Source organism: Dromiciops gliroides, chromosome 1 (genome assembly GCF_019393635.1).
Source record: "Dromiciops gliroides isolate mDroGli1 chromosome 1, mDroGli1.pri, whole genome shotgun sequence".
NCBI classification, from domain to species: Eukaryota; Metazoa; Chordata; class Mammalia; order Microbiotheria; family Microbiotheriidae; genus Dromiciops; species Dromiciops gliroides.
In genome coordinates this window covers 533357215-533373933 of record NC_057861.1, presented here as the reverse complement: position 1 = coordinate 533373933, position 16719 = coordinate 533357215, and the positions used below count along the sequence as shown (strand labels likewise).

General features: G+C 37.9%; 1 protein-coding gene across 1 annotated transcript in view; it reads left to right on the top strand.

Moving 5' to 3' along the window:
• Positions 1-16719, top strand: part of LOC122735029 (kinesin-like protein KIF19) — a 109150-nt gene that overhangs the window by 26800 nt on the left and 65631 nt on the right. The window contains exons 5-7 of the mRNA XM_043976278.1: positions 1428-1564; positions 6816-6941; positions 10841-11035. Coding sequence (XP_043832213.1) covers positions 1428-1564; positions 6816-6941; positions 10841-11035 — 458 coding nt within the window. The remainder of the gene's footprint in view (positions 1-1427; positions 1565-6815; positions 6942-10840; positions 11036-16719) is intronic.

The following is a 16719-nucleotide window of genomic DNA, read 5'->3' as shown; positions in this document are numbered from 1 at the left end:
TAGGGTGCAAGGGGACCAGGGCTACGGTGAATGGACCTGGCCACTAATCTAGCAGCAAGGTCTGCCCTGTGATTCCCTTGTACTGTGGAGTTGGTAGCTTGGTGCCCTTGGCAGTACATAAAAGAGATCTGACTGGGTAGATTTATGATAAAACCTAAAATACATAACTATGTTTCCTAGTTACCATCCTCCCTCTCATCTGCAATGGGGAGGAATTTCACTTTCTTCTAAACCAGAAAAATACCCAGTTAAATTTAACCTTATCATAATACTATGTAAGCATTAGCAGGCAGATGACAAACCTGAATATTAATATGGTTGGGTCAGGAAGTTAGGGTAGTTTGGGGTGCATTTTGACAAATTGGGACAAGTCCAATTGCACTAACCTGAAAAAGAAAAGGGATGGTGTTTTATTGCAATATTGTCTGGCCACAGCAACCCCCTCATTCACTCTTGGGTTCACTGGGATGGAGTATGCATTGTGTTTTTCTCCTCTGTTGCCTCAGAAACCTCAGTCACATTGGGTGGGTCCCCAAGGTCTGAGGTAGGATTTTCTCAGGTGTGGGCTTAGCTCAATCTACTAGAGCTATAGCTAGTGACAGGAAATGCTCATCATAAAGTTAATAAAGGTCAGCCAGCAGTTGTTCTATCACTAACCAGTTAATCACTTAAGCTAAAGTTTTATATTTCAGCTAACTTTCTAGTTAGAGATGCGAATAGCTGTCATTAAAGAAATGACAGTCATAAAACTGATACTGAAAAATTCTTTTATCACACTGGAATGAAAATCCCATGTAAAGAAATCTAAGGATTTTATAGCTTCAGGGACAAGAAAATGGTGGGCCATACTGGGTACCAGAGGAATCATGGTGTAGAATGTCAGAGCTGGAAAGTGTCTCAGAGATCTTGTTCAAACTCTGATTTTACTCTCATTTTCCAGATTAAAAAAACAAAACAAAAAACAAAAGCAAAACAAAACAAACCCAGAGAGGTTAAAATGTTTAAATGAGTGACAGCTTATTCTCCGTATTTCAAAAGTGAAGGTAACAATGTCAGAGAGTCAGTGTGAGGCAGAATCAGGATAACTAGGCTTCAGTTCCATTCTCTGCCACATTGGCTGTGTAACACTACTTTTCAGTGCTCCAGGCATTGACTTTAAGGCTACATACAGATGGCCAAGCAGCTGAGAGGAATCTGCTCACTCACAACTCCCTACAGGAAATCAGAAGTCTGGTAAAACAAACAAACAAGTAAGCAAATAAAAAATAAGGTTATAGCAGTCACGAGCTGTTTTTCAATGTGTGGAAAATCAGCATATGTGAAAAGAATGCTATTTGTGTGACATCTGAATCTCTATAGGAAAATAAGAGGCCCAATTGCCATGTTCCCCACAACACTAGTCTGTGCTTCTGTTCTTTTTTAAACAGGTGCTGGTAAAACTTACACTATGCTGGGGATGGACTCTGAGCCTGGGATATATCTCCAGACACTGAATGATCTCTTTCAGGCTATTGAAGAGACTAGTGATGATATGGAATACACAGTTTCCATGTCCTACCTGGAGGTGAAGTGCCTGTACTGGCAGAGAAGGGCAAATTTGGAGCTTTGCTTCTAGAAGGGATTATTTAAGCTTCTGTTTTCTTTCTTTTCTTTTCTTTTTTTCTTTCTTTCTTTTTTTTTTTTGGTGAGGCAATTGGGGTTAAGTGACTTGCCCAGGGTCACATAGCTAGTAAATGTCAAGTGTCTGAGGTCAGATTTGAACTCAGGTCCTCCTGAATCCAGGGTTAGTGCTCTATCCACTGCACCACCTAGCTGCCCTAAGCTTCTGTTTTCAATAACAAAGAAGAGGATGCAAATGAGAATTTCTGAGTTTCATTCTGGAACTAAAAGAGGAAATGGTGGTCATAGATACTCTTTTTTTTTTTTTTAAGTGAGGCAATTGGCGTTAAGTGACTTGCCCAGGGTCACACAGTTAGTAAGTGTTAAGTGTCTGAGGCTCGGATTTGAACTCAGGTACTCCTGAATCCAGGGCCGGTGCTCTATCCACTGCTCCACCTAGCTGCCTGGGTCATAGATACTCTTGAAAAATTAGAAGTTGCAAAAGAAGGGATTAGATGTGGAAGGTGTTACTCTCTTTTTTCCTTCCCTAAAGATTGAGGACGTTGAGGACAAGCCAAACAAAGTCTATTGGACTTTACCCTAGAAAATGGATGCTAGGCTAACCTTTGTAAACTGAGGCAAACGCTTTCTTAGTGGAATTTAGATTTCTCTTTCTCCAAAAGAGAAGAATAGAGAATGCAAAGGCCATTTCTTGAGATTTATACCCCATTCTTCCTAAAAGGGAAGGAAAGAAAAAAACAATGCTGCTGAAAATTAGAGAAAAGTTTTATTAAGCTGGGAAAAAAACTGGGCATGATCACGAGTACTATATAGCCTATTGCATTATAGGATGCTAGGTAATAGACCTAGATGGCTCTGGAGGAGAGAGTGAGGCTGGTGACTTTACACAGCCCTCTCTTACTTAAATCCATTTCACACAAGTCATGACATCACCTCCTGATGTCATGGTCCCCTTGGAAAACTAAGCACAAACAACAGCAAGGTAACAGATTACAGGGGTTTAGATACGCTTTAAACAAAGGCAGGTAAGGAATTTGGAGGGAAAGATAGATTCAGGAAGGAATTAATCAGTGGGTCCCATTCCCAAGGGGAGGGGGGGGGATTCTAGGGGTCAAGAATGTGGTCTTTGATATACAAATCAGAAGGCATCCTTGGCGATAATCAGTTCAGTTTAAGGTCTTATTAGGAGATGTCTTAATAAGAAGATCTCTCAAAGAAAGGATTATTCCAAAGATAAGGGATAAGATTGTTACCTAAAAGACCATAAACGAGATACGTCCATAGTCACATATCCTGTAGGCAGATAAGTCTTTGATTGGCTTTAGAGTTACATATTCCCTATAAGTCCAACTCGGTTTATTCTCAGTCAAGCAGAGGATTGTTGGTGTGTTAGCCAATGCAGCCAGTCCTTATATTACCTGATTACCTGGACAATTGGGGGATTCAAGCAAATCAAGGTATCTCTTTTCACACCTTTTAGATGTCTAAGGAAGAGGTGTGGATTAAAACCTGGGAGTCAGCCTGAAACAGATTAAAATGGGACATTTTTATTTCTTTTGTTTTGTTAGTTTTATGGAGGCAATCAGGGTTAAGTGACTTGCACAGGGTCACACAGCTACTAAATGTCTGAGGCGGGATTTGGACTCAGGATTCTAGGCCAGTGCACTATCCATTGTGCCACCTAGTTGCCCCAACTGGGACATTTTAAACAAAATAAATAAGAATACAATACAAGTTAGATAATGCTAATTTGTTGTTTTCTAAATTGATATTTTTTTATTTGAATAATAATTTTTATTTGAGTTCAACACCACTGCTCGAAGTTATAGCATTTCTTTTTTTTTTTATGTATGAGGTATTTTATTTTTTCCATTACATGTAAAGATAGTTCTCAACTTTTGTTTATACATGCTTTACAATTTCAGGTTTTTCTCCCTCCCACCCCTCCCTCCCCCCTCTCCTAGACAGCAGGTAATCTGATATAGGTTATATCTATATATCTCTATACATATACATATATATATATATATACACACACACACATATATATACACATAATAACATTAATCCTATTTCTGCATTAATCCTGTTACAAGAGAAAGAATCAGAGCAGTGATGCAAAACCTCAAAATAGAAAGAAAAAAAAACAACAGCACCCAAAACAAAAGAAATAATATGGTTCAATCAGCATCTATACTCCACAGTTCTTTCTTTCTTTTTTTTTCTTGGATTTGGAGATCCTCTTCTATCATGAGTTCCGTGGAACTCTTCTGTACCATTGCATTGGTGAGAAGAATATAGTCCATCACAGTAGGTCAACACTCAATGTTGATGATACTGTGTACAATGTTCTTCTGGTTCTGCTCATCTCACTCATCATCAGAGTTATAGCATTTCTTGATCCCATGGAATTAAGAATAGGAATGGTATTGGAGAAATAAGCAACTGGAACATTTAGGAATTTAAAATAAAACCACTGGCTTTGTAAAAGTGGACTTCCATCCCTGGAATACAGTATACTCCTTTATATCCAGCTGGTAGAATCTAGATTCCTTCCAAGCACAACTCAGTTTCTTCCTTCTATAGGAGGTCTTCCCTGATTCCCTCATTTGTTGGTTCTCTCTTCCTCTTGAAATAGTTTTCTATTTATTTACTTTTTACGGGTCATATTTCCCTAGTAGAAGATAATAAGCTCCTTGAGGGTAGGGACTGTTTTTTCTTTATATTTTCAAGTGCCTTAAATAGTTCCTTTAGATAACAAGCATTTAAATATTTGTTGAAGCATTTATTAAGTGCTTATGAAGTTCCAGGCATAGTGCTAAGCATTTGAAATACTAAATATAGGCAAAAAGAAAGACAGTCCTTGCCTTTAAGGAGCTGACATTCCTTCCAACTGGGAAGAAGGAAGCTGAAAAGCTGGAATAGATAAAAAGAGAGGAGGGGCTTAGTGGAGAAAATTGTCCAGAGAGTCAGGAGCCAGGAGAAGAATAAGGGAGTGAACCTGGATATTTCCTTAAAATGAAGGTTGAGGGGGCAGCTAGGTGGTACAGTGGATAAAGTACCGGCCCTAGATCCAAGAGCACCTGAGTTCAAATCCAGCCTCAGAGACTTGACACTTACTAGCTGTGTGACCCTGGCAAAGTCACTTAACCCTTATTGTCTCACCAAAAATGAATGAATGTATAAATAAATGAATGAATGAAAGAATGAATAAACAAACAAATACATAAGTGAATAAATAAATAAATAAAAAATAAATAAAATGAAAGGTCAGGAAGAACTGATCAATCAGAGCAAGAGGTCACAGGACTGGATGGATTTCCATGGTGAGAAGGCTACTGGAGTCAGTGGTGCAGGTGTCTCTCAAGGACAAGAGAACTTTCAGGAAATGGTGGAGAAAGAAGGCAGGAGAGTCATGAGCAGAGCTTAGAGAGGAATGAGTTATTATTCAGAGCCCTTCCTTCAGTGTCTCTTTCCTGACTCTCCCAAGACATCTGTTGTTGTTTCCTTGCTTGTGCACAATGCCTCTCTCTTCTTTTGCGCCACATGTGACTATAAAATAGAACATGTGGTCATTTCTGAGACCAGAATATTGGTTTGTTTCCTACAAGTACCAATACATCATGGGGCAGCTAGGTGGTACAGTGGATAGGGCACTGGGCTTGGAATCAAGGAAGACATCTTTTTTTTTTTTTTGGTGAGGCAATTGGGGTTAAATGACTTGCCCAGAGTCACACAGCTAGTAAGTGTTAAGTGTCTGAGGCTGGATTTGAACTCAGGCCCTCCTGACTCCAGGGCCAGTGCTCTATCCACTGTGCCACCTAGCTGCCCCAGAAGACATCTTTTTGAATTCAAATCCAGCTTCATTCAGACTCTTACTAGCTATATGACCCTGTACAGGTCATTTGACCCTGTTTGTCTCACATAAGTGACTGTGCTCTCCTCATTTAAGCAGGCCACCCTTGCCCAAGCCTCCAGGGATCTCTCCCCCTTCCTTTTCCCTCTTCCACTGAGCTGGCAGTTACCTAGGGCAGATAACAAGGCCACAAAATCCCTGTCCAATCAGAAGTTGTCTCACATGGACGATTTCTCCTCAGAATCAGGGAGATTAGGATACTAACCCAAACCAGTCCCTCCATGTCCCTCAGTTAACTCCAAATTACACTGCACTTGCTTAATAAGCCTCATGCATAGTATCTAACACACCCCTGGGTGGAGATTTAACATTATCATTAGACATGCATCATATGATCAGGGTGGGGGTACATGTTTAGGAGTTAATATGAAGTAGGAGTGTCGTGAAGAATGTGCATCCAGAGTAACCAGCCAATGGTAAAATTGAGGAGGGAATCTTTGTGTTAGGGACATAATATAAGGATTCCCTGTGATGAACATGCTTTGCACGACTTCCTTGGAAGTATGTGCCCTTTCTTTCAAGATCGTAATAAAATGGCCTTCCTGCTTTGCACCAGACTGGGAGTCCTGCCTCAGTTTACCCATTTCTAACAGTCAAGAAAACTCCAAATGAGGTCATGACTGAACAACAGCAACAACAAAAATCAATGTATCATATAACAAACTTTTTTAAAGATATTGTTTAAAGAATGACTTCTTTAGAAACACAATTTCAATTTGTATTCCAAAAGTAGGCTTATCATCAAATACCTTTTATATATATGTACATATTGTCTCCCCCATTAGAATATAAATTCCTTGTAAGGATTGTTTCATTCTTGGTACTTGTATCTTTGGCACCTGGCATAGTGCCTGCTACATAGAGGTGCTTAAAAAAGCTTGTTGATCGATTGATTGATGTGAAGGGTACTGTGCTGGTCAGAATACTAATCAACAATAGAGAGGCAATGAGCTCTGTACCATGACTTCAGGAAGACCTGCTTTCAAATCCTACCTCTGACACTTAGTAGTTCTGTGACGCTGGCCAGGTTACATCAGTTTCCTTATCTGGAAATTGGGGATATTACTGTGGAACTTATATTATCATGGTCTCAAATTTTTTTTAAAAGCTATTTAATTGTCAGCTGTTATTAACATAAACAAATATAGTTCCTGCCCTCAAGGAATATACATTTTGTTAGGCTCAGTTTGATGACTATTCAAGTCCCCTGTATTTTCCTTTGTATTTTCTCCTTGCCATAAGAGCTGCTTCAACCTTGGATTTTTTTTTCTGTTTACAGATTTATAATGAAGTAATACGTGACCTTCTGAATCCATCTTCAGAATTTCTGGAGCTGAGAGAAGATTCCAAAGGAAGCATCCAGATAGCAGGAATTACTGAGGTCTCCACCACAAATGCCCAAGAGGTAAATTTCAGTAGCAGCTCCCAGAGGGACACTTAATATCACCCCCAGAAACCAAATACTTGCATCTACTGTTATTTGTACCCAGAGTAAATGAAACAGAATGAATAGACGCAAGATAAAATCTATGGGAGAGCTTCTTAGTTCTTATAGTTTATTTAGCGGATGCGATTCAACTTCTTTCTGTATGCAGGGTGCATTGTGCCAGGCCCTGGAAGAAATACAAAATTTGATATGATCCAGGTCCTCATGGAACTTAGTATAGAGTTTTGTGGGGAATGAAAAAATAAACACATATAACTATAATACCCATGGTAAATGTATCAGAATGCTATAAAACAAAACACTATCTGAGGTCAATGATGATAAAAGGGAGGGAATGCTCAGGCCTGCCATCTCCTGGAGAAGCTGGCCTTTGAATTGTTCTTTAAATAGAAGCTGTTTCTTCTTCTTCTTCTTCTTCTTCTTCTTCTTCTTCAGGGCAATGAGGGTTAAATGACTTGCCCAGGGTCACACAGCTAGTAAGTATCAAGTGTCTGAGGCCAGATTTGAACTCAGGTCCTCCTGACTCCAGGGCCAATGCTTTATCCACTTTGCCACCTAGCTGCCACCCCAAATAGAAGTTTCTTAAACTGTAGGTTGCAACCCCATATAGGGTCACATAACTGAATGTGGGGGTTGTGAAAAATTTGGCAGTAAATGTTTGATTTGTGTACCTATTTTATATACCTATATACTTGGGGTTGTGCAAAACTTTCTGGGGTTGTGAGTGAAAAAAGTTTTAGAAGCCCTACTTTAAAGGATGGGTAGAAATCCATCAAGAGAAGAAGGGGGCGAGCAGCTAGGTGGAACAGTGGATAAAGTACCAACCCTGGATTCAGGAGTTCAAACTTGCCCTCAGACACTTGACACTTACTAGCTGTGTGACCCTGGGCAAGTCACTTAACTCTCATTGTCCTGCAGAGAGAGAGAGAGAGAGAGAGAGAGAGAGAGAGAAGGAAAGAGAGAACATTCCAGGCATAAGTAATAAATAATGAAGAAAGTTAGGAAGGTGGGAAAGTACAAGTCTTGTAGACAGAAAGTGGTACAGTTTAGCTGGAGCATAGAGTGTGGGGAGGGAAACAATATGACAGCAATAATAATAATGTTGTTTAGTCATTTTTTTTAGTTATGTCTGACTCTTCGTGATCCCATTTGAGATTTTCTTGGCAAAGATACTAGAATGCTTTATCATTTCCTTCTCCAGCACATTTTATAGATGAAGGAACTGAGGTAAACAGGGTTAAGTGACTTTCTCAGGGTCACACAACTAGGAAGTATCTGAGGGCAAATTTGAACTCCCATCTTCCTGCCTCTAAGCCTGGTACTCTGTCCACTCTACTACCTAGCTGCCCCTACGTGATCACTGTAATGAAGGAAAATAGTGAAGGCAAAAAGAAAGGCAGATTTAAGGGGAAAGATATGTAGCTTGATTTTGGACCACGTGAGGTACCAGTGGTACATTTAGGTAGAAAAATCCTATAGGTTGGAGATGGAGCTCTGGAGTCATCTGGGTAAAAATTATAGTCCAAGAGATGGAAGTGAATGAATTGGCCAGGGGAGAGAGTTTAGAGCAGGGTTTCTTAACATGGGATTCATGAACTTGTCTTAAAAATTTTTTTGAAATAACTATCTCAATCTAATTGGTTTCCTTTTTAATCCTACATGTTTTATTTTATGCATTTAAAAATAGTATTCTGAGAAAGGGTTCACCAACTTCACCAAACTGCAAAGGGGTCCTGACATATGACACAAAAAAGGTTAAAACCCCTGGCTTAGAGAGAGAAGAAGGCCAAAGGCAAACCTTTAGGGATCACTTAAGGGACTGGGAAGAGGATCAGTGACTAGGCCAAAGGGGATGCTTTTTAACTGGAGAGAAGAATGGAACATTATTACCATTTTAAGTACTCAGTATAAAGAAAGAAATTCATAATTCATTCTTTATTCCCTAATGCCTTCTTCTTAATAAGTGTCAGCATTTTGGTTGCTAATTCTCTTCCAATTCTGAGACTCTGTGATTCTGTGACTTAGGACCTAGTTTCATTCTGTTAATAGTTAATAGCATCGAGCATTTATATAGCACCTTAAGGTTTGCAAAATGTTTTACAAATATTATCTCATATGAACTTCATTGGAAGGGACCTTAAAGATCACTTAATCCAACCCCCTCATTTTACAGATGTGGAAATTGAGGGAGACAACGATACACAGCTGGTAGGTGCCTGAGACCAGATTTGAACTCAAGGCTTCTGACTTGGGACCCAGTGCCCTATATCACTTGTATCACCTAGCCACTTTATCTGTAACTGAGCCTTAGTTTCCTCCTCTGTAAAATGAGGGGGTCGGATTTAAGATCCTTTTCAACTGTAAAAATCTATGACAATGATGGAAGAAGCATATTGTTAGGGAACTGGGACACTTCTTACCTCAGAATCAAGAAGACCTGGATTCAAGTTCAGCCTGATACATAGTGTGTGACCCTGGGCAAGTCACTAAACTTCTTAGTACCTCCAGGAAAGACTGATTTGTAAAAGAGTTGCTGATCTGCATTAATAGAGGGACTTTTCTCACCAGGGTAATTCCCTATACCAGTGAAAACACAGGTGTAGGCCAAAAATAAAGGTGGTTTGATCCAGGGATATGTTGGTAAGTGTTTAACTGGCTTTCCAAAAAAAACCCCCAAAATGTAGGAGGAATATACTTTGAAGTTTAATTAATTCATTATTAACCTCTTCTCTATCAATTTCTTTTCTTTTTCCTTTTGGTGAGGCAATTGGGGTTAAGCGACTTGCCCAGGGTCACACAGCTAGTAAGTGTCAAGTGTCTGAGGCTGGATTTGAACTCAGGTCCTCCTAAATCCAAGGCTGGTGCTCTATCCACTGCACCACCTAGCTGCCCCTCTCTATCAATTTCTTAAGACTAGAGTCTATATAATAATATGAATAATATCAAATAGAAAGAAATAGAAATAATATACCAAAATATTATAATATATAATAATTTAAACGAATGTAAACAATAAATCAAGCCTTGATTGGTAGTGTTTGCTGATTTCTGGGGTGTAAATGCACACAGTAAAAATTCAAAAATTGGTTCACATGACTGAAGTACTGCTTACAACTATTGGTGGCATACCCTTTTCCTTACTGCCTTGTGAGTTTTTGCCTTGCAAAAAAATGTAGAAGCAGGTGATTCCGTTACTGTGACTCTGGATAAGGTTGTTTTATCCATGCCCTTGAGATAGTGAGCTTCCATGATGGAATCTCAATGGTCTGTGTGTGCTGTCAAGCATCAGTGGTCAGCAGGGGTAGTGGTAGTAGTGGTGGTGTACTCTTTCCTTAGCAGAGACAACTGGCATGGGTTCCTGAGAATATAAATGAGCACAAGTTCCCACTTTGGAATCTCAAAGTAGAGATCATGACCTTTCAGAGTAATGCTGAGAGCATAGCTTGGCATAGTGCCTGACATATAGTAGGGATTTAATACATGCTTAATTATTTTTTGTTTTGTTTTGTTCTGTTTTTGTTTTTGCTGGACAATGGGGGTTAAGTGACTTGCCCAGGGTCACACAGCTAGTAAGTGTCAAGTGTCTGAGGTTGGATTTGAACTCAAGTCCTCCGGAATCCAGGGCTGGTGCTCTATCCACTGCGCCACCTAGGTGCCCCTTCATGCTTAATTATTGATTAATTGAATTGATTGACAATATTTGGGACCTTTAAAATGTATCATATTTGAGATTCTGTGGAGCTCTGCTCATTGGAATCCATGCTTACGGAACAATATGTACTGGTACTTTCCCCAGCCTAGAGAATTGCTCAGAGACACTTTCACTTTTCCTTTTCTCTGCCTGTCTTTTCCCATAGATCATGCAGCTGTTAATTAAAGGGAACAAGCAGCGGACTCAGGAACCCACAGCAGCAAACAAGACTTCTTCCCGTTCCCATGCTGTACTTCAAGTCACTGTGAAACAAAGAAGTCGGGTCAAGGATCTTTCTGAGGAAGTTCGAGTGGGGAAGTTATTCATGGTTGATTTGGCAGGGTCAGAGAGAGCATCCCAGGTAACACCAACTGTTTAGATGGATCCTATCCTTATAATTAGGGGGCTACATGGACCCAGGGCCATCTCGTGTTTTCTAAAAATTTTTTATTTTTTGGTGAGGCAATTGGGATTAAGTGATTTGCCTAGGGTCACACAGCTAGTGAGTGTTAAGTGTCTGAGGTCGGATTTGAACTCAGGTTCTCCTGACTCCAGGGCCAGCGCTCTATCCACTGTGCCACCTAGCTGCCCTGTTTTCTAAATTTTTAATAGAAATTTTAGCTGCTAGGTTTTGTAAAAAACAACAACAACAAAACCCCCCTTTTCAACATCTGTTGTATGATCTAGTTTTTATTATGTACATTGTTAAATGTAAATTAAATTTACATTATTATATTTGTCCTCTTCTTTGTGTTGAATGATTCCTGAATTACTGATTTAAACCCAACCTGGTCATAGCATATTATATTTGTAACGTATTGTTGTAGCCTAATTGTCAATATTTTATTTAAAATTTTTGTATCAGTACTTAATAGGAATATTAGTCTGTGGCTTTCTCTGCTTTGCATCTTCCTGATTTGTTTCAATACTATATTTGTATTATAAAGATCAGAAGGGCACCTTCTTTTTTATTATTGCGAACAGTTTATATAATATTGAATTAATTATTCTTTGAATGTTTTATAGAATTCATGTGTAAATCCGTCTGGTTCTAAAATTTTTTCTTTGAGAGTACATTTATAGCTTGTTCATTTCTTTTTTGGTATTGTGTTATTTAAATAATCTATTCTTTTGTTAATTTGAATATTTTATGTTTTTTGTAAGTATTCATCCATCTCCTCTAAGTTATCAATTTTGTTAGTATATAACATATAGTTATATAGTATATAACAAATATAGTTATTGGGCAAATATTTTTTTATAATCTTCCTTATTTCCTCTTCAATCACTGTGAATTCTCCTTTTATTTTTTGATACTAATCATTTGGTTTTTCTCTTTCTTTTTAAAATCAGATTAGCTAACTTTATTTTATTAGTTTCCCCCAAAATAACTCCTAGCTCTTAGTTTTTTTTATCAATTCAATGATCTTTTTGTTCTCAATTTTATTACTAGTTTGTTCATCACTTTAATGGTCTTTTTTCTCTCAGTTTTATTAATCTCAATCTTTTGAATTTGCACTTTGTTGATTAGTTGGGGGTTTTTTATCATTCAGGTTTTTAAAAAAATTACTTACTCAATTCATTGCTTTGCTCTTTATCTGTTTTGTTGATAGAAATATTTAGAGATATAAATTTCCCCATAAGATCTGCATCTAATATGTTTTTTGATATGCTGTCTTCTTAATAATTTTCTTTCATGAAAGTGTCTGTTTCCAAATTGTATTCTATGATACACTGGTCAGTCAATAAGGATTAATTAAGTGCCTACTATATCACAGGAACTGTGCTAAACATTTTACAAATATTATCCCCATTTAGTACTCATAACAACCTTGTGAAGTAGGTGCTATTATTACCCCCCTTTTATATTTCAGGAAACTGAGGTAGAAATAGATTAGGTGATTTTCCTAGGGTTACACATCTATTAAGTGTCTGAGACTGAATTTGAACTCAAATCTACCTGATTTCAGGCCCAATGCTTTATCCACTTTGTCATCTAGCTACCTAACATCAATTTTTAAAAACTATGTTATTTAGTTTCTACTTTTTAATTCTTTCTTTAAGGGTCTTTTACTGAGTATAATTTATTGCACCATGATTGACAAATTATGTATTTAGCAATTTTGCTTTATAAAGGTCCTCAGTATATTGTTAGTTTTTGTAAAATTGCCATGTACAGATGAGAAGTAAATTTTTTCTGTTCCCATTCAAGTTATCATCAGAGATCTATCATCTCTAATTTTTCTAAAGTTCTATTCATGTCATTAATTTCTTCCTCTTTGGGCAGCTAGGTGGCTCAGTGGATAGAGCACCAGCCCTGGATTCAGGAGGACCTGGGTTCAAATCCGGCCTCAGACACTTAACACTTACTAGCTGTGTGACCCTGGGCAAGTCACTTAACTCCAATTGCCTCACTAAAAATAAATAAATAAATAAATTTCTTCCTCGTTTATATTTTGGTTAGACTTATCTAGGTTTGCATGAAGAGGTGCATTAAGGTCTTTTTTAAAAAAAAAAAGAAAAAATACTGAAATTAAAAGCATCAGTTAGATTCACAGAATGCTTTGGTTTTAAAGAAATAGAAAAAGTCATCATCCCAAATTGGTTGTAGTATTTTGTGGGGGTATTCTGGGAATATTAGAGAAGTTTGTTAGGATTTATAGTATCACAAATCTAGCACTAGAAGAGATCTTAGAGAAATCCAGTCTAACCCTCTCATTTTACACAGGAGGAAACTGAGGCCCAGAAAGATTAAAATAGCTTTCCTGAGACCATGTAGTTAGAAAGTGGTAGAATATGAATGAAGGCAGGCCATGGTAAGATGTTAGACACTAAGACTTCCTCATCTGTAAAATGAGGGTGTTGGATTAATGAAGACTGCTAAAAGGAGTCTCTAAGGTCTCTTCCAACTCTAAATTTATGCTCCAGTGACTCTTATCCATTGCTTGAGTAAATACAGTCTGTCAATCCTTACAGAGACTGCAAGTCTTATATATTTTTTAGATACCTAATTCATTTTTTTTTGTTAAACTGGTTAAATGAATGAATGAATGAATGCATCTGTTATGTTGTTAAAGAGGGGCAAAGGCCCAAGTAATATGTCAAAGTTAAAAGATTTATCCTTCTTTTTTTATTTATTTATTTATTTTTAATTTAAATTTTTTTTTTTAGTGTGGCAATTGGGGTTAAGTGACTTGCCCAGGGTCACACAGCTAATAAGTATTAAGTGTCTGAGGCCGGATTTGAACTCAGGTACTCCTGAATCCAGGGCAGTGCTCTATCCACTGTGCCACCTAGCTGCCCAGATTTATCCTTCTTACTGGATCCCCTGAAGTGCTGACATTTCCAAAGTGAAAGGCATAAAGTTAGATAATTCTAAAATGGCTCATTTAGAAAGAGAAGTATAGCAAAAATCAAAGACTTTAATAGATACTGATAAATGAAAGTATTGAAAATGAATGAGCAATGTGAGGACAAATTAAGAGGAGTCTTGAAAGCTTGAAATAACTGAGAGACTATGGGAGGCATAGAAAAATAAATGAATGATTGCAATATCAACTCTACACAGTGTTTCTATGAAAACAGTGGACTAATGTTTGTTTGCTTGTTTAAACATATATGCCAAAACTTATACAACCAAATGGATGTTACCCTTCAAAGTAGTTAGTTTATGGAAATGATAGAGAGTATAATGTTACATCCATTGCTTTGGACATTTTTTTGAAATCTCTTTTTTTTTATTGGGGTGGGGGGGCAATAGGGGTTAAGTGATTTGCCCAGGGTCATTCAGCAAGTTAATATCTGACACCAGATTTGAACTCAGGTCTGCCTGACTCCAAGGCTGATACTCTATCCACTGTGCCACCTAGCTGTTCCTTGAAATCCTTTCTGAAACAGTTTTCAGACTTCAATATAAATCATACCATAAAACCAGTTGTATTTCTTTATGGCTACATCTTATTTTTGAGCCAAAACAACATTTCCTAATTTGATCATCTCCCTTATTCAGTTCACTTCACGATGTTAAAAAAAAATTCATCTTCCAAAATATCGAAATTGGCCATCACTACCATCATTCAAAAGAATTCCACAGTTCTAAAGCAGCATTTCCCAAAGTGATAGCATTATTCAAATAAGTGCATGGCCTCTTAGGGTGACTACATTGAAGGAAAACACTCATTCAGACTCTTTAAATCCTGATGTTTGTTTTTTTAAAAAGCCAATATTTTATAATCACATTTCATAGGGGGGAGCAGGGAGACAAAGAATGAAAATTGTTCAAAGGAGTAGCAAGAAGACTATGCTTAGAACTCTAGCTAAAGGGAGATATGAAAATAGCTGAGACTATTGTCAAACTATCCACATTTTGGGTTGCGGATTTGCTGGAGTGGTAATAAATATATTTGTGAGAGCAGGGATCATATCTTCAGTGTTTTTTATATTGGGTTAGTGGTGTCAAGGAGGATGATGACTTTCAATAATGATAAAAATTCTGATCGATCAGATTATGACCTGCAGTTGATCAGATGACTTACACAATTCATCCATCAGTATAGATAGTAAAGAGTAAAACAGTAAGCATTTATTAAGTACCTACTATGTGCTGCGCACTGTACTAAGCACTGGGGATACAAAAAAAGATGAAAAAGCAGTTCCTACTCTCAAAGGGCTCACAATCTAATTAGGAAGACATGAAAATAACTGTGTACAAATTAGCTACATAAAGGATAAATCAGGGGAAAAAATCAATAGAGAGAAGGCACCAGAATTAAGAGGAATTGGGAAAGGTGTCCTGTGGAAGGCAAGATTTTAGCTGGTACTCAAAGGAAGCCAGGGATATTAAATAATTGGCAATCTTGAACAAACTGTAAATGGACAAAGAATTGGTCCCAGAATTGAACGGGAGGAGGAAGAGAGAGAAGCTTTAATTGTCTCTGGGAAACTGCAAAGTTCTTCTTAATGAACTCAAGCTTCTCCCTGAAACAAAAGACCCATTATTTTAATATCAACCTTCTGGTAATAAATGGTTGTGAGTCATGGGACAAAATAGTTTTGAAGTTAAAGACCATCAAAGGGCAATGAAGAGACTCATGGAGTTGGTAAGCAGGCGAATAAATATTTTAAACAAGCAATTTAATAGAAGGATGTCATAAAGGAAATGATTGACTCAGAAGATGGGCTGATCACATACTGAGAACAAGGGATATCCAGTAGATAACCTAATGTGTTCATTGGTATGCTTGAGATGTCAAGAAAACACAAGAAAGGCCCCCAACATGGGTGGACCCACTATCAATTAATCAGTAAGCATTTATTAAGCAATTACCATATGATAGGCACTGTGCTAGGTACCAGGAACACAGATAAATGTGAGACAGTCCTTGCTCTCAAAGAGCTTACATTCTACTAGGGGGAAATGACACTTGTTGTGGAATGGTACCCAGAAAATGGAGCATTGGTCCAGGTAATTATCAGGATTATTGAGTAGAGCTACATGGCAGTAGATTGTCTTGGGTCTGTAAACTTTATTTATTAGTTTTCTATGATCTAATTTTGATCTAGGTGAAACTATTGATGTTGATGAGTCAGCAGCGCATCATATAAGATATATATATATATAATTTTTTTTTTGCAGGGCAATGAGAGTTAAATGACTTGCCCAGGGTCGCACAGCTAGTAAGTGTTAAGTGTCTGATTTGAACTCAGGTACTCCTGAATCCAGGGCCCATGCTCTATCCACTGTGCCACCTAGCTGCCCCGAGAAATATATTAATAGATAAAAGTGCTGAGCAGAGTTGAAGCAATTCCATGGATTTAGATTCCTGAAGTTGAGATAAAGGCCTTGGTAAGGCAATGGCAGGATCACTGACTCATTTCCCCATTTTTCTGCTTCTCTTTTTAGGATGGCAAAGGCTCTGACCTATGGGAGCCCACAATAGGATTGGCTATTACTACCCTTGAATAATATGCAGTTATAAATTTGAGAATATAGAGAGACTTTCTACCTCCGTCAACAAGCCTTTATTAACCACTGTGGAGGTGGAG